Source organism: Papio anubis, chromosome 8 (assembly GCF_008728515.1).
Source record: "Papio anubis isolate 15944 chromosome 8, Panubis1.0, whole genome shotgun sequence".
Classification (NCBI taxonomy): Eukaryota; Metazoa; Chordata; class Mammalia; order Primates; family Cercopithecidae; genus Papio; species Papio anubis.
The window spans coordinates 55963991-55991702 of NC_044983.1; the positions used below are offsets into that span (position 1 = coordinate 55963991).

General features: G+C 38.7%; 1 protein-coding gene across 4 annotated transcripts in view; it reads right to left on the reverse strand.

The window, feature by feature from the left end:
* The window catches only part of CA8 (carbonic anhydrase 8), a 92673-nt gene that overhangs the window by 6448 nt on the left and 58513 nt on the right, over positions 1–27712 (reverse strand). For 2 of the 4 annotated variants that reach the window (XR_650654.3, XM_003902795.4), the window contains exon 8: positions 13319–13488. Coding sequence is in view for 3 of the 4 variants with exons in the window: in XM_003902795.4 (XP_003902844.1) it covers positions 13354–13488 (135 nt within the window). In the remaining variant the exon portion in view is untranslated. Of the gene's footprint in view, positions 1–13318; positions 13489–15382; positions 15753–25627; positions 27606–27712 lie in introns of those variants that run through there. The other 2 variants (XM_009213086.4, XM_017962035.3) reach the window with 2 other exon arrangements.

Genomic DNA, 27712 nt, shown 5'->3' on the forward strand with positions numbered 1-27712 from the left:
TCAGCTCATTGATAACTAACTAAAGTATCCCTCTTTAAGTACAGTTTTCAGTGTAAAATCTCCGAAGTAGAGTCGTTTAAGAAATAGCAATATGCTAGAAATAAGAACTTTCCTCTTCAGAAGGGGCTCTTTCTCCTGTACACTAGTGGAACACTTCGTCAGGCAGTTCCCACACGCTGCTCTGACCTGGAGTTAGCTGTGTGTCTGATTTACTCCTGACACTAGGCTGTGAGCTATTTCAGGGGAAAGCTGATCTCTAGTTATTTTCACTCAGCCCCTAGAATACTGCCACACACCAAACAGAAGGTTAAAAAATAAATGCCCTTCCATTACAAGCAAGGGCATATAGACACCTTCTTTTTCAACATTCTCACCCAAGACAGCATCAGGTCATGAGAAGGAAATAGAGAAAGGAGAAACAGGAAGAGGTCAGGAGTGTCAAACACTTTTGAAGATTCAAAAGAGAAGAGGGAAACATGCCACTGGATTTGGAAATAAAAATCCAAGCACATCAGACATTTTTAAAAGGGTGCCGGATATCACTGTTAATTATTTAACGTTATTCTGGAGCACTAGATAATGAAATGAAATAAAATCAGAAAGAAGGAGATAAAACTTTCATCATCATTGGGTGTTATCAGTGTCTATCTGGAAAATAATCAGCAGAAATCTTACTGAAAACTATATAAAGGTTAATAAGCAAGCCAGGGACAAATCTAATCCACTGTTTTTTCGATAAAAAAATTAACTAATGGAAAAATAAATGGAAAAATCTATCGTTAGTCAAAATCTATAATGATAATAGTAATTGCTCATATTTAATGCTAATCCTCTACAAAGCACTGTGATGTGCATTTTACCATAGCTCATGAAATCCTCACAACATCCCTGGGAAGTTATAACTCTTAGTATATCCACTTCATAGCTGAGGAAACTAGGGCTGAAAGAGAATCAATAGTTTGCCCAAGTTGTGGAACAGCAAATAGAGGTGTTGTGTTCCCCATCAAGGCATACTCCAGCTGACTCCAGAGCCCAAATATGCAAGTTGGGATAAATATTGTGAGAACAGAGAATTATAAAATGTATGACAGACATAAAAACTTTAATAAGCATAGACCTATGCATTTTTCCTTGATATAAAGATTCAATATTATAAGGTATTAATTCTCCTTAATCACTCTATACATATAATGCAAATTAAAAATCCTAATAGGATTCCTTTTTCTCTTTTATTTTTGTCTTTCGTTTTCTTTTTCTCAACCTCTTTCTTTTGCTCTTTATTTCTATCCTTCTGAGAAAACGATTTTATGGTTTATCTGAGTAAGTTAAACATGTAAAAATAGCCAGAAAAATCCTGCAGAAGATACTAGTAAAGAGGGTCTTGTCTGGCCAAACACTGAAATATATACTAATGCCACATACATTGTGGTCAATGCACATGAATAGACAGATAAATGGAACAGAATAGGGAAATCAAGAATAGAACCAAGTATTTACAGGACATGATATAATGTAAGGAGCCATTTTTAATGAGATTGGCAAGGATGAAAAATTTAAAATGTTCAACACTGATGAAGGTGAAAAGTATAGTCTGACACATAGTTACTGGGAACGTAAACATAGAACTCTTGGGAAAAGCAATCTGCATATGTATTACAATAAAACTCTTTGACCCAGTTATATCATTTCTAAGAATTTTTTAAAGGAAATAGGTAAGTTAACCACAGTATTATTGATTACAACTCATAAAATTTTGGCATATACTTAAAAGCAATGTATGTAAAACCATTTAAAAAATAACTTCAATGACATGAAAAGATATATCATCAAGCTGATTGAAAAATAGCATGCACAGTATAATCTCAAGGAACATTACATATCTACATAACCATATGAGATACATATATAAAGAGAGGTCAGTGGACAATCATAATGATAAAGGTAACATTTTGAATCCTTAACAAAATGTTAAGCACTTTAATTGCATTATCTCATTGTTATCTTCACAACCACCCTATGAGGTAAATACCATTATAGCCTTCTTCTAAGTGATGAAACAAGAGACACTTATCAGTTAACGTTTTTAAGGTCACACAACTAAATACTGGTGGAATCACAATGGAACTCGAGCCATCCCCACTGTGCTCCACGGCCGCCATATCCATTGCAACCCCCAGTGCTGGGGATGCTATCACTAAGAGGAGAGTTTGAGAGACGTTTGCTGCTGCTCCATTTTATTCTGTACTGTTTGAATATTCTACTATGAACATGTGCTATATGCAGAGACAAGGAAACAAAAAGCAAACAGAAATCAAAGGTGACCTTTGCCACAGCAATTTCAATAGGTAGAAGGAAATGTAAACTGAAGAGTAAAAAGATGAGAAAGAGATGGAGGGCATTTTGAACGACTGGTTAAAAAAAAAATGGCAAAAATGCCTTCTATAAAATACCCAATCAACAGTGCAAGCACAAATTAGCACAACCTTTGTAGAGGGTACTTCAGCAATATGTTATGAAAAAATGAAAACAGATGTGTTCTTTCTTCCGAGGAATGTAATTCCTAGGAATTTATCTACAAGAGATAAGGCGGCAAAGACAAACACAGTGCATAATGTTCTGCACTTTGCTGTTGTGAAATGTGGCATAGTGAAAAGAGCTCAGCGTTGGGAGTGGGGCCCACTTGGGTCTGAATTCTCTCTGCACTTTACTGGCTGTGACCTTCAGCAAGTTACTCAACATCTCTCAGCCTCAGTTTCTTCATCTCTAAAATGAAAATAAAAATACGGGCCTCACAGGATTGTTGTGAGAATTAAATGAGACAAAATACAGCATCATGTCTGAAATATAAAAAAGCATTTGTTCTTTTTGTTTTCATCACTCACTAATATGTGTAACTTAGAATGAATAAATAAGCTTTGATCAAAACTCAAGGATAAATCATAGAAGTCGGTAATATTTTAAAACACTAAACTTAGCTTTTAAAGTTATTCAGAAGTAAACCTGTGTTAGGATACTTTGACACTTTCTCAATCTCAATTAGCACTAAACTAATTAGCAAAACTGTTTTACACACTACAGTGAATCACATTTTTCTTCCCTCTTCTCTAATCTCTGGTGAGTTGTAAGGGTGATTGACTATCTAATTACTTCTTAATTGAATGCACATATTATACATTTTTCACTAGTTCAAGCTTAATGTTTTTAGTCCAGAAATCAAAGTCAATGAAATTAAGTTGAATTGGGATTTGGGCAACTATAATAATGAGAGAAGGTTTGTATTATATCTAATTATAAGTAAATGTGTGTTTTGGCCTTATTTCCTATGGAAATATTTCAGGTACAGGAATGTTCCATACACAACTAATTTAGATGATTAATAACACTGTTATTCTTATTTGTCATCCTTTATTCTTCATTACAGTGATTTTATTGCTAAGATCCACTAAATGTAATTATTGTTTAAAGAAAAGATGCCATTAGAGAACCATTGGTTGTACCCATACTAAAACCCGAATGAACATTCATATCTGCAAAAAACTGCCTAAGTTTCTCTGCAACATAAAGGTTATAGGAATTTTCACAGGCTGCTAACAGAAGGAAAACAAAAATCTTGGAATGCTTCAAATAAATCCAGTTATATTCATGAAAAAAATGTTTATTTACAAAAAACTAAAAATATTACCAACAAAATAGTATTCCAACTCAGTTAACACTTTACAGGTAGAATATCTCATAAAAGATTTTTTTTCCCTTTGGGCATTAGGCAGGAGTAAATGCTGAAGGAGATATTATCAGACAACAAAGGTTTATTGCTTCAGTTTTCTTTTTTTTTCTAGGTATGCGGAGCAACCATCTGGAATAATTTAGTTGAAGACCTCTTCAGGCAAAAACTAGATTAAGGAACTTCTTGAGATACAATTCCACTCCATGCTCCTAAGATGTCTCTGAAAATACATTCTCTGGACAAGCCCTAAAGACATTTATGAGTTCCTAATAAAACTCATAAAAGAATGACCATTAAGAATTCAGAGCAATAAAAGCAGTAAGAACTCAGAGATTCTGAAGGGTAAAAAGAAGCACTGAAATGGAGAACAGACCCATCTGAAACCAATGTGGTTTTATAGTTTTAACAATTAATTTATTACCTGGTGTTACCTGGTGGCAAACTTCTTGATTGGAGAAATCTCCACATTATCCAACACATATTTCAGATTCTGGGCATTATCTAGACTATTTTAGATAATCTGGGCATTATCTAGTACGGGGCATTATCTAGATTATTTTAGCTTTGTATGTAATGAAAACAAGTTTTAACTGCAATGTTTAAGTAAAACTGAAGTAGCCCAAAGGATGAGGCCAATCTATATGTACCAACATAAAAATATCTCAAAGACCTTTAGTTAAAATGAAAATTCTTGTTTCTAGTATATTCTTGTTAAAAATATTTTTAAATAGCATGTTTCTCACCCTTCTGAGTTGTCAGTGTTTACTTTTCTCTTACATGGTTTCTTCTCTAACCTGAACTCTCATGTTGAAATCTTAACTACTAAGGTGATGGGGTGAGTCTGAGAGAGGTGATTATATCAGTCATGTGGGCAGAGCCCTCATGACTGGATTACTGCCCTTATAGAAGAGACCCAGGAAACCAGTGGGCCCCTTCTACCATGTGAGGACACAGTGAGAAGGCAGCATTCTACAAAACAAGAAAAGGGCCCTCACCAGATACCAAACCTGCTGGGGCCTTGATCCTGGACTTCCTAGCCTCTAGAACTGTGAGAAATAAACGTCTGTTGCTTAGATGCTAGTTTATGGTATTTTGCTATAGAAGCCCAAATGGAAAACATGTAACCCTTTCCCTTCTTTGGGAGATGGCTTCTACCCCCAATGAGAGTGTCTGGGTAAATTACTCCACACTACCATAATCCTTTCCTCTCCCTTATGTAATTTCATTTCCATGCTGAGATTTTAGATTCTCTAGTTTTTGCCGTATGTAAGCAATTTGCCATAATAAGCATCAGAACCATAATCTATATATAAATGAGATAAAAATATTAACAAGAAAGTACATCAGGAGATGTCAGTAATTTTATCATGTTTCTGTGTTTCCTCGATAATTGGTAACACCTAGCTACATATCAGTAGATCTAATGTAGATCAGTTTTCCAGGGCCCATTTTTAACATACTTCATACTAACTAGCTCAGATATTTAAATCAAATGCCAATAATACCACCACCTTATTTTGTGGATGACAATAACAGACCACCACACTCCTCCCCATCAATTTCATCACTCCCACTGTGCTCAGATGTGGATTCAGAATCCTTCTCAACACTCTCCAGACAGCTGGTACCAATCAACCGGAGCTGGCATGCAAGTTTGAGTGCTATATGTCATCCTGTCTTTTATTTTATTACTATTTTATATTTTTTATTTTATCATGTACTTAATCTTGTATTTTATCATCTTGTATTTAATCTTGCCATAACAGTCCTATTTAGAAGAGAGGGGAGATGCTCTTGCAACAGTCAAGAGGAGATGATGCTAACTTTACGGGTTGTGATGACAAACGTGGAAACACATATATGGCTTTGAGAGCTATCAGAAGGCAAATCTGCAGAACTTCATGATAAATTGGAAATATGGGGTAAGGTAAAGAAGAGAGGTGTCCTGCACGACTCAGGTTTCAAAGAAAACTGGAAGAGAGGCAGGTCTGTGAAGGAAGACCAGAAATTCAATATTGTATATGTTGAGTTTGAGATGTCTTTGACACATCCAAAAGAAAAGTTCTACAGACAGTTGGGCATTCAATTCTGGAAGTTAATTAAGAGACCTAGTCTAGGAATGTAAATGAGTCACGTGCAGTTAGTGGTGACAAGCTGTGAGTATGGATGAGTTCACCTACAAAGACAGTCCCAAAGGCTGAACCATGAGGACTCCAACATTAAGTAGCCTCCTAAAAGAACATTTGTACAGCATGCAGAGGATGAAAGGTGGTGCAGACAGAAAGAAAACTGGGTATATGGACACCAAAATAAGAGTGTGGCAAGAAGGCAGGCAGTTTCAGAAGCTGCTAAGAGATCCAGTAAAATGAGGTCTAAAAATGCCCCTTAAAAGTTACTGCCCTTAAAAACTTTATCATTTTTTGGTGAGGAAAAAAATGAACATTCCTTTTGTCATGTCATTATATAACAATAAAATACTTAAAATATGTAAAAGTCAACATACAAACAGTCACACTTTCATAATTTCCAAATAATTCCAAGCTAAATATGAAGTTCACTTTTATTTAATTGAGAAGTATTTATTTGTAAGGTACTAGATGAGGCTCTAGATTGGTCAACTAAGTTTACTTCATTATTTCCTAACCTAGAAGTTTAAAATTTCATGTTGTACTTTAATGCAAGTATAATCATCTCCTTGAAAGCTGAAAGCTGTTCAGAATCAGAATTGACGAACATAACAAAATAAATATCTGAATTTTAAGGGCATTATTTTTAAATGACTGTTTCCATCAGTTTCATCAGTTGTATTTATTTTTCTTTATTTTTTATTTTTTATTTTTTTGAGACGGAGTCTTGCTCTGTCACCCAGGTTGGAGTGCAGTGGCACAATCTCGGATCACTGCAAGCTCCGCCTCCCGGGTTCATGCTATTCTCCTGCCTCAGCCTCCCAAGTAGCTGCAACTAATGGCGCCCACCACCATGTCCAGCTAATTTTTTTTTTTTTTTTTTTTTTGTATTTTTAGCAGAGACGGTGTTTCACTGTGTTAGCCAGGATGGCCTCAACCCCCTGACCTCATGATCCACCCACCGTGGCCTCCCAAAGTTCTGGGATTACAGGCATGAGCCACCGTACCCGGCCACGACTCAGTTTCTTTGTTGATAAAATTTTCAAAAAGCAATGTCCATCTTGAAGAATTGTTCTGAGGTGAAATGAGACATACATGAAACACCTCTCATAGTGCTTGGCACAGACCACTACAATTTATTACAAACAAATTATTATTACTACTGGAGGGTTTCCATGAAGGGTTTGTTAGCTTTTAAGTATAAAATTTAAAAAATATTTTTAAATTTACTTCATGCTGTGTCTAACATAGCTTAATAAGATCTCAGGACACATCCAGGATTCAACCTGCCATCCCTAAAGGGCATGTGGAGGAGAGGCTGGGGCATCTATGGGCTCTGGCCCCCACCTGTAGACTCTACCATACTCCCTATTTTAGGTCCTCCCAGATCACAACGAATGCTTTGGATCATTCCAAAGCACTTACCAAAACATACTCTGCAGTCTCGTATTGTTCTCTGGTTAAATAAATTTGTGAAATGCTGTATACTATACCATACCCTTTTGGAGATTCACATAGGTCCCTGGCATATTAAAGGTTCTCAGAAGTCTTGCATGAAGAAAACCTGCTTAATGCAGTATGTTACAAACTTGTTTGACGCTACTATATAGACATTTATAGTCTGGTGGAGTAAGTGAAACAAACACTGCTAAGTGCATTAGAAAACAAAAAACAATAATTAAAAACTAAACTAACGTGGTACTAAATTTAGAAAGCAAAGAAAGATTAGTAAGGCCAGTTTACTTGGGAAAAAGACTTCATGGAAGTAAAACCTGGTCCTTCAAATATCAATAGCATTTAAATAGAGAACAGAGAGGAGAATATTCTAGACTTTAGGTTGGTAGATTTCTAGGAGTGACCCAAAAAAGGCAGACAGCTAAAACAAATTGTCAAGGTGCTAAGATTAGAGATACAAAAAAGAAAAATGAGATGCTTACAACCAGAAAGCTGAAGGTCAGGTAAAATTGTACTGAAAGAAAAAGGATAACTTCCCTGATTGTCATTACTCTTACACAGTCTAACATGAACTCTTTGTATCTACCTAGTAACAATCTAGTTTTTAATAGAGGCTCAATTCCTTTACCCCTTAATTTAATCTGACTGAGGTAGATTTTTAGGCAATGCTCTCAGTTTTTCCAATTGAAAAAATGGTAATCTCAGTATAAATCCTATTTTGATTCTATTTTCCCTCTATTTTTAAGATTTTTAATCATAATAAAATGCTGACATAAAAGTTTTATTTGATACTATTGCTTCTATAATACCCTCTTTTAAGAGGTACAGAAAATATAAAATCAAATTTATTCAATGCTTTTTAAAAAAAGTATCTCCTTATACTCCTGATTAAAGTATAGGTGATTTCCAATGATTTCTGCTCTTGTTTTTTTAGCATTTTTAGTAATTTCTTCAGATGAATTTTTAAGCTTTATGTTTCCAGTTGGAGACTTACTAACAAAACCTCATTCATAAAGAAGCATTCATTTCATTTTCCTCCTCATTTACCTGCTTCCTGTTCCCTCTGGTTTCTCTTTTCCACGACAAATTTAATAGAGACATAGGAAACCATATTCACCATAAACCAGGGAACTATAATATCCAGTGCTCGAACGGCCCTAGTGAGGTCTGTTGGAACATTTCCCCAAGTCCTGTCCAGGCAGGGTCCCCCTAAACCACCGAGGAACCTCAAGTATTTAATGCCTTAGTCTTCCTTGAAAACCCACTGCAAGATTTAGACCATCTACTTACAGGAAAGGTCTTTCTTGTAGCCTCTAGAAATAAATTCTTTCCTTAGCTAATTCAAAGCCGTTTGCTGATACATAAAAACAATTTTTTTTTATGTCTGCTTCTACCTTTTGAGCATCCATGAGGTAAAAGGCATGAAAGAACATGTTTAGATGACGAAATGGTTACAGTGATTTCCTTACGGAAAAATATATTCTTTAGGTTTAAAATCATGAAATCTACTATATTGAGGGTGTCAGAACATATTAACATTCAGCATACAAGTTGGCCCATGACTGTAAAACATTCTTCCTCCCAAACACAATTTTGTTTTAATTCACAGTGGGAGGAAAAAAAATCATTCTGAAATTTTCATCCATGATAAATTATTAACATTTCTAAAACATAAAATGGAAGAGACATATTTTAAAGCAAGAATTATTCTCTTTGTTTAGTAAACTTGAAAGGAGCTCTTACAGCTCTTGTATTTTTCATTGGTGGGTTAATAATTTTTATATCACATAATCAAAACATAATAGGTATTTTGACCATCCTTGGTGTTTTAGCATTTTACTGAAATCATTTTGAGATCAGGTAGGAAATCCATTCCAGTTGCAGGAAATTCTATGAGATATAATAAATAGAAAACAGCTATATCTACAGAGCCTTCAATTCTCACCCTAATGCTGTGTACCATGTTAAATTATCAGAGTGAGGAGAGTCCAAGTTCCACTGACTGAAAATATGACTTTGAGCTTTCCTTTAATCTCGAAGGATAATAGCATTCACCTACTTGGTCATTCAGAGTGAACATTCTCACTTTCCCCACACAGGCACACCCTTCTCTATAACGCCTTATCCTTTTCTAACCTATAACCCTTTTAGGTTATCAAAGAAGACTGACATAAAATTGATGCTTGCTATAGCTTTACTAAAGCTAAGAAGACAATATTATTAACTGCAAAAGTACAAGTAGGGAAGAGTTCAATAGTCAAGGATAACTTCAAAGATTCCAAAAGAAAAATAAGGGCAAGTTTGACAATGGGACTATTTGGAGATGCTTGCTGAATAACCCCATTTTTCTGGCTTTGTTTCTTTTTTAACCTATTTAGGGAATTCTTATTTTTCCGCCTTTAAGGGGGAAAAAAGAGAAACTATTTAAAGAGCCATGTGGCATTGCTTTTTACAGAAAATAATTATAATTCATTATAGTTACTATAAACATGTATACAGCTTAACAATATTTAGGTCACAAGCGAGGCAGTCTTTGAGCAGTCAGAATAGTCTTTTAAAAATGGGCGAACGCTTAATGAAATAAAAAGGTAAATAATCAAATAATCATTTTGTTGGAAGATTACTACCAATGTCATGATAGCAAAAGTAACAAGTAAACTGGACCTTAAACTTGTTATATCATTTGTTCATTGTTATTAAAATACATTTAGTTCTCCTGCATCATATAGAAAATTCAATGGGTAAAGGATCATTTAAAATCAATAGGCCCCCATAAATCTGAACTAGCACTGCTGAACCAAAGATTTTCCAGCACCTGGATGAATTACATACTAATTCTTTAAATAAGTATAATACAAAATCATAGTTCATACTTCTTAAATGGTAATATAAAAAGTCACAGATTACTCATGGGAATAATAAAGCTTGGTTATCAAAGTCTTCCAGGTGCCCAGACATGCCATTTTTTTTTTAAATCTGTCATTTTAAGTCTAAAAACTAAAGTTATTTCAGTAAAACATAGCTAAAATAAATCTGAATTATTTTAAACATTTTTTAGAGAACAACTACCAGAGAAATGTCTTTTCCTTTTCAGTTCCAAGAGCTTAAATGAAACATTCATGCATTAAATTCAAAGTGTGACTGTCAAATCATTTCACTTTAATAAAAATTTGAATTACCTGCCTTAGGGCATTATTAAATATCAAATAAAAAGTACACACACATAAGTCTGATTCCCAATATAATTTTTATATAGAACTCTGACTAGATTTGTATTACACATTTCAAGATAAAAGGATAAAAAATGTTTTCATAAAAAAATGAAATCAGAATTAGAGTCACCATAGAATTCCTGTACTATTCTTGGGAATTTGGGAGCAAATTATGCCCTTTAAGTAATCTCAGCCACCAAGATAAGAATACAAATCCATCTTCCTATCAGAAATAGTACCTAAATTGTAATTAACTCAAAACTTTGAAAAACTACACATTATTCATCTATCATATAAAGAATACAAAGTATGTGAAATATACAAAATCTCATAAACAACGTTTCTCTCTCTCTCTCTCTCTCTCTCTCTCTGTGTGTGTGTGTGTGTGTGTGTGTGTGTGTGTGTGTGTGTGTGTAAAACAGAGACAGAAAATAATAATAGTCATTTAGATATTTAGAGAATGGCAACTCTGGTCTAGGACCAGATACAAACCAAACATTCAAGGGAATAATCTCCCCTCATTAAAAGTATCATTTACAGTTATTCACATTCACAGGGAGTATACTAACTAAACCTAGACTGGATAAATGCATACATTCACGCTTTGCAACCCTCATCCCACCCCCGCTGCCTCTTGGCCTCTCCTATGAACACATCCTTCCCTTTTCCTCTGCTCCTATCCTATCTTCCCTGCTGTTCTCCTGCTCCTAGCTCCTGCCCCATTCATCATTAAATGATAAGAGCAAGTCATGGGTACACAGCAGCTCTAAACTACCACCTCCTTCTTTCTTCCTTCCCATTCCAGCACAGAGAGTGCCCATCCTCTCAGCAAAAGCCAGGCTCCCTGTGTGTTTAGGATTTCATCCCTTTCCACTTTCCAGACTTCACTGCTCCAGCTCCTCCCAAAAGCAGCACCTTCAGCCTCTCTCCATCTGCTTGCTCCTTTTCCATCCCCCAGTATATAGACAAGTTCTATTTCTTTTGTTTAAAAAAGAAAAAAAAAAAAAAGATTTCCTCAATCCCACCCCCTCTCTGTTGCTGTGGCCTCCTGCCCCACCCCAGCCCAGCCCACCAAGGTGGCTGCGACCTGGAGTCTCCAGCTCCTCCCTTCCTATGTCCTTCAGCCTGCTGCAACAGAATCCCTCCTTGATGTGCCACTCGAACGCCAGTGTGGCAGAACTCTTCAACCTCTGCCCATGTCGTGGTGAAGAAAAAGGGGTCTGCCAGTCAAGCTACCTGGATCTGCTTTGGCTCCACTGCTCAATAACTGTATTACTTTGGGCCGTAGCCTAACTTCTCTGTGTCTTGGCTAACTTGCCTGTAAAGCCTCCCACAAGATTTTATACACACTTAATTAAGTAACTCCATTAGATCCATCAGAGCATTATATGAACATATACAATGTCTACACCCAATACTTCCCTATTTCAACCCAGACTTGTTTTCTGTTCTCTACTCTGGAAATTCTAATGATCTTCACGACCAGAGTCCACCATTGCAGTTTGGCTGACAGGCATCTCTCACTCACTGTGCTGCAACTCAACTCTTCATCTTCAACCAAACAGGGCCTCCCCGCAGCTTTCCCACTGCCACTCAGTGACACTCCATCCAGGGTTTCCAAAGTGTAAAACCCCAGAAGTTATCTTTGACACTTCCATCTCCTTCCACCCCTCATCCAATTCATCATGAGCTAGAACCTGTGATTTCTATTTCACGTACATTAACTTCTCTCCACCTCCACTGTTTCTATTCTAGTGTCCAAGCCTCCGCATCTGTCACCTCGGCTACCTGACAGACTTCTTTGTTTTTTTGTTTTGTTTTATGTTGTTTGAGACATGGTCTCACTCTGTCACACAGGCCGGAGTGCAGTGGTGCGATCTCAGCTGACTGCAGCCTCCACCTGCCAGGCTCAAGTGATCCTCTCACCTCAGCCTCCTGAGTAGCTGGGACTACAGGTGTATGCTACCATACCCAGCTAATTTTTAAATTGTTTATAGAGATGAGATTTCGCTGCTTCCCTAGGTTCCATTCCAACAGATGCTTTCCCCTTAGGAAGCTATGGTTTGCCAGTGACGTACAATGACCTATACACTCTTAGTTAATTTACAAGGTAAAGAAATAATCCAATATATAGTCTTTTTTTATATTTTATCTCTTACACGTTTGTGATATTTTATTTTGTTAGTTCCTTAAGAGTAAGGAATACATACATTGAATTCAGTATATTAAAATACATAATGTTTCAACCAACAGTGTACCATATTCAGATAATTAATAACTGCTTCTCAATTTATCAAATAAAAAGCACTTCCATAGAAGAAGTATTTCAATGCACACCAGATATGCTCCCTACCCTGAGAAACAAGAGGATCAATTGTGCAGGAGACAAGTAGGATCCACACTGAGGCTCACATGTTCCCCAAGCCCCCTCCTGTGTGCTCCTTGGTCACTGGGACATGACTCGTGCTGCTTCAAGGGGACAACATGGTAAGTTACTAAAGAGGTATGCATGTCACTTTTTCTGGGCCTCAGGGTGTCTTTCCTTATGAAAGCCACCAAAACTTGGAATTAAAGGCTACTCTGATAGGAAAATATAATCATAGTTTTTCTTCAATACTGCAAAAGATTAAAATAACTACTTGACCTGTAATTAACAGAGCTCAAGAATGTGTCATAAATTTTATCAAGATGAAGTATATATGCTTTTATTACTAAATTACCAGGATCACTGTAAGTGTACCTTTGGTATGCTAGGTTTAAGTAGCTGTGCACCTCATTTTCCTTACTTAATCTGGACATACCCTCATGAAGATAGACTTGTTCCTGTCCTCTTTGGCTACTGAAATGCAGCTCTAATGACTCTGTCACTAAGAGGCTGAGTGGGCCGAAAGTTGTCTCCCAAAATCCCATCACAGCCTTCCACAAGTTCTGCCCCTTTAACATGCGTCCTCAGCCTTCGAAATTCTTCTATCTGAAAATAAAAGCAGAAGAAAATAGATTAATCAATTATCAGACATGAACAAGATTGGAGTTTCATAAATGGCATGCATAACATATGCATAAATTACAACAATTATTAAAGAGAAAATTAAAATTAAGCTTCCAAAAGAAAAAAAAAACAGACTTAATTCTTCCAGACCTAAGACATTAGACAGGACCCTTTCAAGAGATGGCAACAGAAGTAGACACATCAAGGTCTCTGAACAACTCAAATAGACACAGAAATCTGCTCCATTTGTTAATGTAAAAATGATACAGGCTGGGTGCAGTGGCTCACACCTGTAATCCCATCACTTTGGGTGGCTGAGGTGGGTGGATCACGAAGTCAAGAGTTCAAGACCAGCCTGACCAACATGGTGAAACCCTGTCTCTACTAAAAATACAAAAATTAGCTGGGCAAGGTGGTGCGTGCCTGTAATCCCAGCTACTCAGGAGGTTGAGGTAGAAGAATCACTTTGACCCATGAGGGAGAGGTTGCAGTAAGCCGAGAATACACCATTGCACTCCAGCCTGAGCAATAGAGCCAGACTCCATCTCAAAAAAACAATGATACATACCTCTCCCAGAAAGGCTTTATGCCTATCCATAGCATAATAAGAAAGAGTGAACAAATGAATGTGCTCTTAAATGCTTTCCAAGTACATTTTAATTAATAAAGTATTATGTTACTGTATGTAAACACTGATTAGATCTTAGATTTATCAGATGGATTCGAGGTTTCCTTTCATCAAAAGACTTTTTTGCCACTTTTCTAGCCCTCTGGAGAGCACAGGTCCAAGAAATGATTTTCTAAAAGCCTGAGCCCAACTTCCTGTCTTCACAATATTGATTTTCAAGTTCATTTCCCTTTCTTGGGTGGGCTCTCCAGGTCCCATGGCTTCCCCACTGTAAGTGAAGAGGTTCTCAGAGTCCTCAGGGACCTTGCCCATCAGCCGCCCTACAGTTTCTCTAAGAACCCAGAGCCTGCCAGACATGACTCTCTGGGAAATATTAATGTTTAAGCAACAAGCAAAAGTGATGAGCGTTCCCCAGGCTTATTTCCATTTATCTATTTAACTACAGGGTTCACTGTTAATTCACTTAAGTGCCAGAGAGTCACGACACATTCTTCATTCCGTACACAGAAGGGGAAATTGAGGCTGGAACAGTTTTGAAAATTACCAGATTAGCTAGTGGGTAAGTCTGACGATTCCAAGTCTACCTGCTCTTTTCTCAGCTCCACAGCCATCTCTTTAGGAATTCTAGTCAATTCAGTATAATCTATCTCCTTCATACCCCCCAGGGTATTGAGCATATGTGATCTGGGCAGCATCAATACACCAAAAGTTCACCATCTGTGTATCAAGGGATTATATCTACGAAGATCCTTAATATGACATAGCTACAGAATTCTGCCATTCATGAAGAGAAATGAAACGCAAGAGAGCAACTAATTCAGGGGTTTCAACAAAAGTCAAGAGACACCTAGAGACTTTAGGGGGCCCATGAAAGCCCTGAATGATATGCAAATTGTTACATGTGCATTTTCCTCAGGAGAGGCTCCCTGACTCCAAGAGTTGAATCACACAACATTTTAACTCAATAACTCATATATAGAGTTGTAGAAAAATTAAATGGCTAGTTCGATTAGAATCCAGGTCAGAAATCCAGCCTCTTTTTTTTTTTTTTTTTTTTTTTTTGAGACGGAGTCTTGCTCTGTCGCCCAGGCTGGAGTGCAGTGGCGCGATCTCGGCTCACTGCAAGCTCCACCTCCCGGGCCGACGCCATTCTCCTGCCTCAGCCTCCCGAGTAGCTGGGACTACAGGCGCCCGCCACCGCGCCCAGCTAATTTTTTGTATTTTTACTAGAGACGGGTTTCACCGTGTTAGCCAGGATGGTCAGCTTCTTTTCTGTAGGTTTTTGTTCTTTCTTTTTCTCTGTACTTACATGCACTTCGAATGTCTTATTTTTCCACGTCGCTGAATGTATGACTGATTTCCCTTAATGAGATTAAGTCTGACCCAACTGGGATTGTCCTGTTTAGTTTTTTATTATACCTATATGTTGTATTTACATAGAGGAGGCAGTCAGATAAGCAATCAGCTGTTTAGTCTACTTGATGGTTTTTCGCTAGATCTTCTTCAGGTATTAGAATGAAAATACAAGTAGCATCTATTGCTTGTTGCATCTGAAAAACTTCTAGAGACGAAGCTGCATGATAATCCCTTAATATTTGCTTTCACCTTGAAGTTTTCCCTAAGTAGAGAGTGAAAAGGAACCTGGTCAGTGAGAGAATCTTATGCTTTTTCAAAAAGAAGAATATGACAGTGAGGGCAGTGAACTCTGCACCCAAAGGCCAATTCTTGTACTGCTCTGCCACCTAAGACCCAAATGATCAAATGACTGCACCTCCTCAAGCCTCAGTTTCCACATGTGTATAACAGAGATAATAACAGTATTCACAAGGATAGCTTAGGAAATAAGAAAGAACATTCATGAAAATCACTCAGCATAGTTCCAAGCACATAGGAAGTGTCTGACAAATACTAGCACTTCTATTGCACAACTTCTTTTGAAGTGAAACCTTTAGCATTTTGAGATAAATATTTAGCTATAGTTTTATATGCAGAAAGTATTTATAATAAACCAATCATTCACTGAGGAAATTTAAAGTCGTCTCTCCTAGCACTCACTTTCCATGTAATCATACTTAATACCTGCAACCTGAACCTATGAAGCATGCACAGGTCACTGAGGAGCAATGTGGGCTAGGAACTTTACTGCCTCAACATATGAAAGACTCCATTTTTTATTGACTTTGAAGATTATTTGAAAGCTGGGTTAATTTTATATTTATGTATTCTGAACTGGAGAAAAATCTTTCAAGCCCCAGGCCTCACCCTGAAGCACATTCTGTGAAAACAACTTCCTCCAGAAGAGATGATCTGGATCAACAGCCAGCCAGTCTCAAATCACTGTACTCTCAGAGAAAACTATTTCACAAGAAATGTTTTTCTCTGATCACAGCAACACTTTGAAGACTTCAAACATCAACAGAGATGGAGGGGAAAATATGTCTTACTGAAATGCCAATTTTTCTAAAGCAACCACCCCCAAAACCCTTTAGTCATTTCAAATGGTTTCAAGTGCATACTGAATCAGCCACACTGAAATGAGAGATTGTGACAAATGAACAGAATAATAGAATAATATTTTGGGACAGAAATCTTTAATGAAACTCAAATGTCAGGGCCTTCCAGAGACCATTATTATCACATATATCTGAATGTATGACTGCATGTATTTTTAATGCTACTCTACTTAAACATGGTATTTGTTTTTAACCAATTTAAGAGAAAACTGAATGTGGGGCACCCACATTGAACATTTCACGGAGAAGTCCCCATCTTCTAAAGGTATTAGATTCAACAGCCACTGTTCTTTGAACTACAGATGCACTCCAATTGGTCTAAGACGTTTATTCCAATCTTCACTGCCTCACAAACCAAATTATCCACTAAAAGTTCAGCTTTAAAATTGCTTCTTTATTAATGGATTCAAAGAGCTGATTTCCAGGGTTTGTGGTTTAGTGCTAGTTAACTTTCAGGAGTTACCAAGTTGTAATAGATTTATTTTGACTTGCATTTCATGTGTCATCATGTTAAAAGAGAAATACAACACGTAAAAGTCAGCATGCTCTATCCATTAAACCATCTATGGACATTCATGTGGTTTCCCTGTCTTGGCTGTCATGAACACGGGAGTGCAGATATCTCTTCAAGATACTGACTTCTATTCCTTTCAATCTGTATCCAGAAGTGGAAATCAGCCAGACATGGAAACACAAGTATTGTATGAACTCACTTATATGTGGAATCTAAAACGATCAAACTCTTAGAAGCAGAGAGAAGAATGGCAGCTGCCATTGGCCAATAGCAGCTGGCAGGAAGCAGAAATGGGGATATAATAGTTACAGGGTACAAAGTCTCAGTTGTGCAAGATAAGTAAGTCCTCGAGGTCTCCTATACAGCACAGTGCTTATAGTTAACAATACTGCATTGTATACTTCAAATTGCTAAGATGGTAGCTCTTATGTTAAGTGTTCTGACCCAGCAAAATATTGTAACAACAAAGGACATGGGAGGAAACTTTGGGAGGTGACAGATATTTTACGACCTTGATAAAATGGTTCTTTATCAAAGTTAGTGCTCTCATTTTCTTTTATTATCAATAACAATACAAGAGTCAGAATAACATAATTCCACATGGTACTAATCAAATTAAAAAGTCAAAAGCAAATTGTACTTAAACAGTCCATATATGTATACAAAGACAGATACAGACAAACATAGAGAGAGGACTCTCCACCTTTCACGTACTGCAGCCTTGGTTTTGCCTCGTTTCTCTTCTACTCCATTATAAAATGTTCCATCTAAAATCAATGCTCCCTCTTCCTTACCAACCTCTCATTCATAAACCATCTCTCACTCTGTCATGACTCCTTAATAGATCTTTTCAATTTTTTTGAGTAAGAGAATAGGAAGAACATTCACTCCCTGGTAACACCAACGTCAACCATCCTGATGCCATCCCTAGCCTAAAGGAGCCCCAGCCTCGACCACTGTCAAGAGAGTTTCTGAGCCACACAGATTTAAACATACTCAAGAATTATAGATTAGAGAGGTCACAACCACAGGGAAAGTGCTGTCTATCACTTAAGACACTGAGAAAATACATATAAAAATATCTACAAGCAATTAAAAATGACACATTTTAAGAAAGTGAAGAAAGTGTCTCCCCAGAGAGAAGACCCTTGATTTGCACTGTCCAGGATGGCAGCCACCTGGTCCACATGGCCACCAAGCACTTGAAATGTGGTTTGTCCAATCTGAGATGTGCTGGAAGTGCAGAATACACACTGCAAGCCAAAGACTCAGTATGAAAATAAGAATGGGAGAAATCTCAACAATGACTTCTTATCTTGACTACATACTGAAATGATAGTATTTTGCAAGTGTTTGGTTACATACACTATTTGAATTAATTTCTTAATTTCACCTGTTTCTTTTGACTTTTTTTTTTTTTTTTAACCATGGCTACTAGAAAGTTTAATATGTAGCTCACATCATGTTCCCACTGGACAGGGCTGGCCTAGCACTGCCCTTCACACTAGCCTTCAGGACCTCAAGCCTTCTCCGGTTAGAGCGCTGATCTCAGTTACATGTAGAGACAAATGCAGGTACATATGTAACAGTGGTTCTCAAAGTATCCTCCCAGAATAAAAGTGTAAGTTGTCAGCAACTACCCCAGACCTACTGAATCAGCAACATAGGGGTGGAACTGAGCAAGGTGTGCTTTAACAAGCCTTCCAGGAGATCTGACACATGCTCAAGTCTGAGAACCATGGATGTCTTCATCTGTTTTGTGCTGCTATAACAGAATACCTGAGACTGGATAATACATAAAGAACAGAAATGTATTTTCTCACAGTTCTGGAGGCTGGAAGCCCAAGATCAAGACATTTGGCATTTGGTGAAGGCATTCTTGATACGTCCTCATGTAGCAGAAGGCAGAAGGACAAGCGAACCAACAAGAAAATGCTGTGTGAAGCCTCTTTCTTAAGGGTCTTAATCCATTAACAACGGAAGGGCCCTCATGGTCTAAACACCTCTTAAAGGTCCTACCTCTTAATACATCACATTGGCAGCACCTGAATTTTGGAGGGGACACATTCAAACCACAGCGATGGGCATAGAAGAAAATCTACAACAAATGTTCCCAATCATTGAAAACCTACAACAAATGTCCCCAATCATTTGAAGTTATTTTCAAACATAACCATGCTGTGGCCCTACGGCAACCTGGACTTTAGGGAAACAGCCCCTTCGATTCCATAGGGAGCATGAAGACCCCTGAGAAAGGCTTGCTGCTTCGTGAATGGGGTCAGACTTCCTTGATTGTCCAGGGCCAGATGTGCTTCTAGATCCCACAGGCTGAGCACATGCCAGGCACTAACTCGGGCTGTCAGGATGTAAAAAGTGCTACTTTCCAACCCACAGGAAACAAGGAATGCAGAAGGAATGAAGAGGAGGAAAGACTGAAGAAAAGAACATTTAAAGTAGTTTTCAATATTCTAGAAGACATGTCATGTATCCACAGGGTGAAAAAACAATAAACACATTCATATTCCTTCATTTCACTGGTGTTACTTTAAGTTGAAAGAGAAAGGAAAAAACAAAGACATTTAATATGAAAATGTAGATAAGCTAAGAAATAGATAAGTAGGGAGGGAATGCAGAAAAAGGAGGAAGAAAAGGGCAGGAAAAGGACAGTAAAACTTAATTATCAACCCATTTCTGTATGTGTATATACATATTTGCACAGATGCCACTACACCATAATGCTCTGTTTTATCAGTTCTAAGATTAATATGTATTCACATTTTAATGACTCTGGGAAATCAGAATATGTCTTAAAATTTATGTTGTTAGATTTGGTAATGTTTTGGTATTTATATTCTGTTCTTGGAATCTCATTTCCAAACACGACCATCCAGCTGAAAAAAAAAATTTTTTTTTACTTTGGCTTCCGAATGCTAAGACCATCGTTTATATTAAAGTTATTTAATGGTTAAAATGTCCATAATCAATGAGTGGATAAAGAAACTGTGGTGTGCGTGTGCATGTGTGTGTGTGTATATATGTGTGTGTGTGTATATATATGTGTGTTATATATATTATATATGTATATATGTGTATACATACACACACAAACACACACACACACACACACACACACACACTGAGTCCCCACTTTGGGGACCCAGGGGGAAAGGGTGGGAAGGGGGTGAGGGATAAAAGACTACAAATTGGGTTCAGTGTATACTGCCAGGGTGATCAGTGCACCAAAATCTCACAAATCACCACTAAAGGACTTACTTGTGTAACCAAATACCACCTGTTCCCTAAAAACCTATGGAAATAAAAAAATTTTAGTAAAGTTTTTTAATGGTTAGAGATAGAGATCATTTTTAAAAAAGAAATATATACTCATTCAGATCCATCCAATTGTTTTTTTTTCTCCCTACATAAGGCATGCTAACCAGGAATAATAAGAAAAATTCAACTAAGAAGGGGCTTCCAGACCCATATTCTAGAATTCCTATTAATAGTACTCAGGACAATGTATGATGGGCTTAACAGCCCACACTACACTTCAGCTGAAGTCTACACCTCCCTGAATCACAGCTACTATGCATTTAATAGGAAACCATTATGATTTAGAACTTCTTCAATGTTGCTAGTGCCGATACCATTATCCTAAGGCAGGTGATGCATGTCAAGATACCAATTCTTTGCAAAATAATATTCAGCAGCTTAATTACATACATAAATCTTATGATATAGAAGAAAACATTGTTCTTTAATTTAATGCAAATTTTCAAATTTCTCAATATAATCAGCTATGTGGAAATTCCACCTGCCATTCATTGTTCCTTTTGCTATTTTATATGTCAAGCATCTCTCTCCTCCCCTTCTCAATTTTTGAGGCTTCTCAATTTTTCTTGGTCTAACTCCTAGAATCACATCCTATTCCTTTGATTCCTCTCACTTTTGCTGCCTTCTTTGGACCTTTTCCGTTTTTGCTCTGCTTCCTGTGAAATTCTATGAGCAGCACCAAGTAAAACATTCAAGGACAGACTGATTTATATTCCCCTAAGATTATAATGTTTTTCTAAATCACTCTAAATAGCATTGTAATATACGTAAATGTGTGTCTCTGTGTGTCTACATTTTAACTCTGCTGCCCTCTGAACAGATGCTGTGATGGAGCTCTGTGCTAATAGCACCTAAATCTTCTCCTTGAGAAGGACAGCTAATTGAAAAGTCATCTATTTTCAAGGGCAGCCGAGATTATTCCTTCCAATATGCATTCATTCAGCTTCGGCTCCCCTGTGGTAAGAGATGGTTTGTCTCCCAATAATCAGGCGGCATGACTTTAGTAGGTTAGGGTTAGACTTTGTCACTGGCCTATTTCAAGGAAAAATACAAAGCTAGGTTCCCTTTGAAGCCAGAGAGCCTAAGGCACAATGGTCTGTCTCTGGATTTTAGCATAACACACTGGCCAGTATAGTAGTAAAATATTGTACCTTATCTACAGGATCAGTTAACATTCTCAGTATAGTTCAGCATTAATATTGTGAACGCTGGCAAGGGAATCTTTAAAGGAATTCTAGGTGTAAATGGGAATATTGGGCACTCAACAAGGCCCAATAAACCTTTCAATAAATTAAGATTTGTTGTGATTATAAAGAACTTTTTTTTTTTTTGAGATGGAGTTTCGTTCTTGCTGCCCAGGCTGGACTGGAGTGGTGCAACCTCGGCTCACTGCAATCTCCACCTCCCGGGTTCAAGTGATTCTCCTGCCTCAGCCTCCCAAGTAGCTGGAACTACAGGCATCTGCCACCACACCTGGCCAATTTTTGTATCTTTAGTAGAGACAGGGTTTCACCATGTTGGCCAGGCTGGTCTCAAACTCCTGACCTCAGGTGATCCATCCACCTCAGCCTCCTGAAGTGCTTGGATTACAGGCGTGAACCACTGCATCTGGCCGAGAAAAAAAAGTTTCACTAAAAGATCTGATCTACTTTTAGGAAATTACCCTCGATAAAGTAATGCTGAACAAATGTGACTATAGACACTCAGCTCATCTACTTTGTTCTCTAGTCTATAATCTCTCCTTGTGGCTAAATCCAGTTAACACTTTTTAGTCCTTAACTGAATGTGTGTACAGAATCTGATACTCATGATTTCTCTACTCCTTCTTGAAACTTGAAACTTGCCTCTCCCATGGCTTCTCTACCCATCACATGAGACTCCTGAATTTTTCCACTTCTCAAGCCATTTCCTGGGGGCACTCTTATAGTGCACACCCCTGGTTACACATCCCTTGTTCTCTGAATCACTTCTTTTCTCTCCCTGAATGATCTCCTCTTCTACACTAACAGCTTCACCCACCATACCCCTTTCTTGGATGTTTAAAGGCATCTCAAACTGTCAATATGCAACCATAAACTTGGCATCTTCTCCATGAAGGCTGCTCTTCCTCCTTGATTCCCTGTCATGGTAGAAAGCAACACCTTACACTTGCCAGTCAACCAAGCCAAATCCAGGGGAGGTCCAGTGACAAGGGGGTCTTTCCTCCCCAAAATCCTTCCTATGTCATCAGCCACCAGGTTCTGCTTCTGCTTCTGTATTATTTCTAAAGTTACTCCCTTCCCTCCATCTCACTGCCGTGTGACCCACATCTTCACACTGCAGCTACAGAGTATGCTGCTCGAATTCAAACTTGGTCATATCTCCCTCCTCCTTACAACATTTCCGGGATTCTTTGCCACCTTCAGGAGAAAAACCAATCTCCATAGCACAGCCCTGAGGCTCACTGAGGAAGTCTCCTGCTCCCCTCTCCAACCCCCTCATGTCATAGGCTCTCCACACTTACCACAAGCTTTCCCCAAATGCACCCTGTTCTCTGGCCTCCCTGCCAGACACAAGCATACATACACTTTTCCCGTTGGCAATTCCCACAAATACTCAGGCAACACCTCTTGACCTGGCTTGGGGAAGGCCATCTAGATAACTAACTCTCATGCGGGCACCTTTCCTATGTGCTACCTCAAGACTATGTCCATATCATCCCATAGTGCTGGACACAGCAAATGACTGGGGTTTTTTTGTTTGTTGTTTTGTTTTTTCTTTTTTAATGTACACCTATGTATCAGCTGGCCTTTCCTCCTAGATAGTGAATTCTTTGAGGTGTCTTACTGGCTCTCCCCTTGTCAGTACTGATTACAGTAACTGGCACATAACAATTGTCAAATAACTGCCAAATAAATGAAGGAATGAATGCATGCATTCCTTCAGACTCCACATCAGCCTCAAAGGAGCAATTTTGCATGCTAAAAACTGCCTATGAGAAGGATAAAGAAAAGGAAGCTAGGACTATGCAATTATTACCTTACCATATCAATACACTGCTTGTATTAACAGGGTCAATGACAAGTAAAAGCAAATGAATGCATCCCAGTATCATAAAACAAGCTGTATGTTAAGCCTCAGGGCTTTGAAATTTGGGCATCTAAGATTTTGGGCTATCTGCAACAACAACAAAGAAATGTATATGTATCCTCGAGTCAAACTGTAGGAAAAGTAAATGCAGAGGCAAGTTTGATGTTTTACATGTGCCATTCATAGAACAACAGTGACTGTATGACCCACGGCCCCTGCTCAGGTTGCAGTCCCTGAGTCTGACCTGGATGGGGCGGCCGGCAGTGAGCATGGCCCTCACACACCTGCTAACCCTAGACCCCTTCTCTGCTTCAGAAATACAAAGTCAGCAAGAGAAGGGACCTGGAGCAACCAGATGGCAAACGGAAAAGAGTGAATTGCACAGGGTCCTCCCAGTTTAGAAGAGTCTTAGGAAGGATACCCCAGGAAGTATCAGCCTCAGGAAAGTACCTCAGGATCTCAGGGGACTATCTCCTTCCATCCTCACTACTTGACTCTTCTCTGTTCATATTCTTTTCTTGGGTGTCTCATTTGTTTTGTTATTCTGTCTTTTTTTTTTTTTTTTTTTAAGACGCAGTCTTCCTCCATTGCCCAGCCTGGACCGCAATGGCACAATCTTGGCTCACTGTAACCTCCACCTCCCGGGTTCAAGCAATTCTCCTGCCTCAGCTTCCTGAGTAGCTTGGATTACAGGCACCCACCACCACACCCAGCTAATACTTGTATTTTTAGTAGAGATGAGGTTTCACCATATTGGCCAGGCTGGTCTCGAACTCCCGACCTCGTGATCTGCCTGCCTGGGCCTCCCAAAGTGCTGGGATTACAGGCATGAGCCACCGCGCCCAGCCTATTCTGCTCTTTTTTTTGATGCTAAGGATCCCTACATTTGCACGTTAGGCCTCAGCCTCTGAAGTTCTTGTTATGGGTTTCCAACTGCCTGAGAGAAACAAAACTCCTCCAACTGCGGATACAGAACATAACACAGAAAAGGCAGAAACCTCCTTGAACACTGCTGTGGGCTTCCTGACAAGGCCTCATGCAGAAAGAAGGTCTCAAACGAAGTGCAGTGTTGAAGAGGGCACACCAAAAGGGGCAGTAGTTAAGCACCCAGCACTGACATCACACATGACTGGCTGGATCCCCAAATCTATCCATACTACCTGTGTCAATTAGGCAAAGGTTTCTTAATCTCCACAGGCCTCAATCACCTCATCTGAAACCTGGGAATGATAACGGTAGTCACCACATCAAGGGATCAACTGTTCTATTCACAGATTATTTTCAATATGCCTACAAAACCTCTAGTGTTTCCTAAATCTTAAGAAAACAAAACAAAACAAAAAATACTTGACTATTCTCTAAACGTTGTCCCTAAATCCCTCCTTGCCTTTCCCATAAAACTTCTAGAAAGATGGTCTATATATGGTCCATATTTATGCTTGGTCCCTCTACGTTCAGCTCAACATTCTACAGAAACATCTCCTCTGGGTTAACAATGACCTAACTGGCGATGATAGCTCCTGTTCATGCATCTTGTTTGCAAAGATGAGGCAAATCAGAAAAGAAAAGAAGGCTTTCATCATGGTAGGGGCCTCGAGGCAAACTGCTTAGATGGGCTAAGGTGTTTCCTTACCTAGAGGAACCAGAAACAGCACAGTGGAAGGGATGGAGGAGGAATCGTATTGGAGAAGGGAAGCCAAAACTCAGCAACAAAGGAGGATACTAAAACCAGAATCAAGCAGTGAGCATGCCTGGCCAGGGAAAGAGTTAGGTATCAAAGGACAAGAACAAGTTGAGATCCAGAATGTAAGCCAGATGGAAGCCAGAAGTTCAGAACTCCAAGCACCTGGGCCAATTTTTTTTTTTTTTTTTTTTGAGATGCAGTCTTGCTCTGTCCCCCGGGCTGGAGTGCAGTGGGCGGTCTCGGCTCACTGCAAGCTCCACTTCCCGGTTTCATGCCATTCTCCTGCCTCAGCCTCCCGAGTAGCTGGGACTACAGGCACCCGCCACCACGCCCAGCTAATTTTTTGTATTTTTAGTAGAGACGGGGTTTCCCCGTGTTAGCCAGGAAGGTCTTGATCTCCTGACCTTGTGATCCGCCCGCTTCGGCCTCCCAAAGTGCTGGGATTACAGGCATGAGCCACTGCGCCTGGCCCGGGTCCATTTTTAAAAGGTGCTGTAGTTATTTGATGCTAGGGTTGGCAGCACTTGTCCACAGCATTTCTCAGTATTAATCCCCTCCTCTTCCACATCTTGGCAACTCTCCCTCCCTGTCCTTCTCAAGACCCCTGGTCCTTAGTTCCTAAGGAGGCATCATCTCCCCCATCTCCACTGCGGGGTTGCATAGAGTGGGAGCTATCTTCTTGTCTTCCTACTCAGCTTGAGCTATGGTGCCAGGAATTCTTGCTCATCTGATCACCGAATCTGTTTTTGTCTTCTTCTTGGGCGTGAAGCTAGAATGCACTTCCCAGCTTCCCCTGCAGTTAGGGTAGTTATGTGACCAGTTCTAGCTAACAGAAAGTAAGTACAACTCCCTGTTTATACCACTGGCCCTCAAAAGACCCCTGTTGAGATCCTTCACCCTATTCTCATTGAGGGCGACTGTGGGAGGAGGGCAGTGAAGATGGAAGTGTTTCTTCCAACCTGGTTCCCTGAATGACTACACAGAGAAAAGCCTTCACTGCGAATCAGAAACACATATGTTGGATTTTATGTGAGTATGAAATAAATTTCTACTGTGTTAAGCCACTGACATTTGAGGTTTATCTGTTGTAGCAGCTGTCATCTTCGCTGTTAAGTCCCAAATCTAGATATCGTGAGTCCAAAACTCTAGGCTTAACATTGGACCCAAATTTCTAACTTCTTTCCTGTCCTTCACTGGACTAATTTCTAATATTTTGCAGAAATTATTCCCTAAACCTCTTGGATTGGGTTGGTTTTCTTCCATAGGTGATTCCAGAGCACCTTACTTATTATCATGTTAATTGTTTAGTCATCTGCCTCCCCAACTCTTTGGTGAACTTTTTGACAGTAAAAACTGTTTTAATCTCGTTATCCTCTGTGTCCAGTTGGCATTCAGGAAGGGTTTCTTTTTGTTCTTCATTTTTAAATTAAAAGCAAAGTGCATTTAGTGGTACTAAAAAACAAGAACACATCACCAGTGATAAGTGAGTGTTGGCATACACTTATACCCCCGTTCAGTGTGATGAGAAGAGCCCTTCACCTCCACAGTGGTTTTTCTCAAACCCATACCCCTAGTCTAATCATGTGAAGAATAGTCTCTTATAAAAACAAATAGATGAATGACTAAATATAGGAATTAGAATTTGTCATAAAAATATGAGGTTCAAAAGTGATATGATCAAAGTTCATAAAATAATGAAGGGTATGGGAAGGAGAGGCTGAGTGGGGAAATTATTAAATTAATCCCTAGCAAAACACAAATAAATAAAATTATTAAATGTTGGAAGAAGGATTTTTTTAAGATTTAAGGACAAACTAAAGAAAGCTTTACTGAGAAGTTAGTGAACTTGAGCTTTTTAACTTCAAGAAATAATGGTGAATATTTAAAAGCTACCAAAGAAAACTTGGTTTGCTGAGAGTATTTCCCAAGTCTTTTGAGGTTGATCATGAAGAAACAATACAGTTTTCCAGAACATATCCATCCCTTAGACAGATGCCTGAAAGACAGGAGATATTTAAAGCCCCTTTTGTAATATCAAAATCATGGTTTAAATAGATTCGAGTGATGCTGCCTCATGTTCCACCAGCTAACATCCCAGTGACAATTCACTCAGGTGCTCCCACCCACTGTGCAGTAGCATTTAGGGCACCTATGAAGAGCCCAAGGCCGGGGGTGGGTGACCAAAAGTGGAGCTAGCAAACAATCCAGAATTTTCTAGGGCACTCCTTCTGGGTCCTTCACCCCACACATGCAGAATTTTCCTGTACACACCAAGGCAAAAGGATTTCAAAGCCTATGAGTGACTCACAGAAATAACCAGCATCCCCACTTTACTTCCAGACTTTCTATTCTCCACACCTGGGGAAATTCACATAAGGAAATAACTAGACTAATAAAAGGTTTTTGCCTTTCAGTGATCTCGATTAACTCTCTAAAAACTAACTTTTAAAATACAGACCATAAAT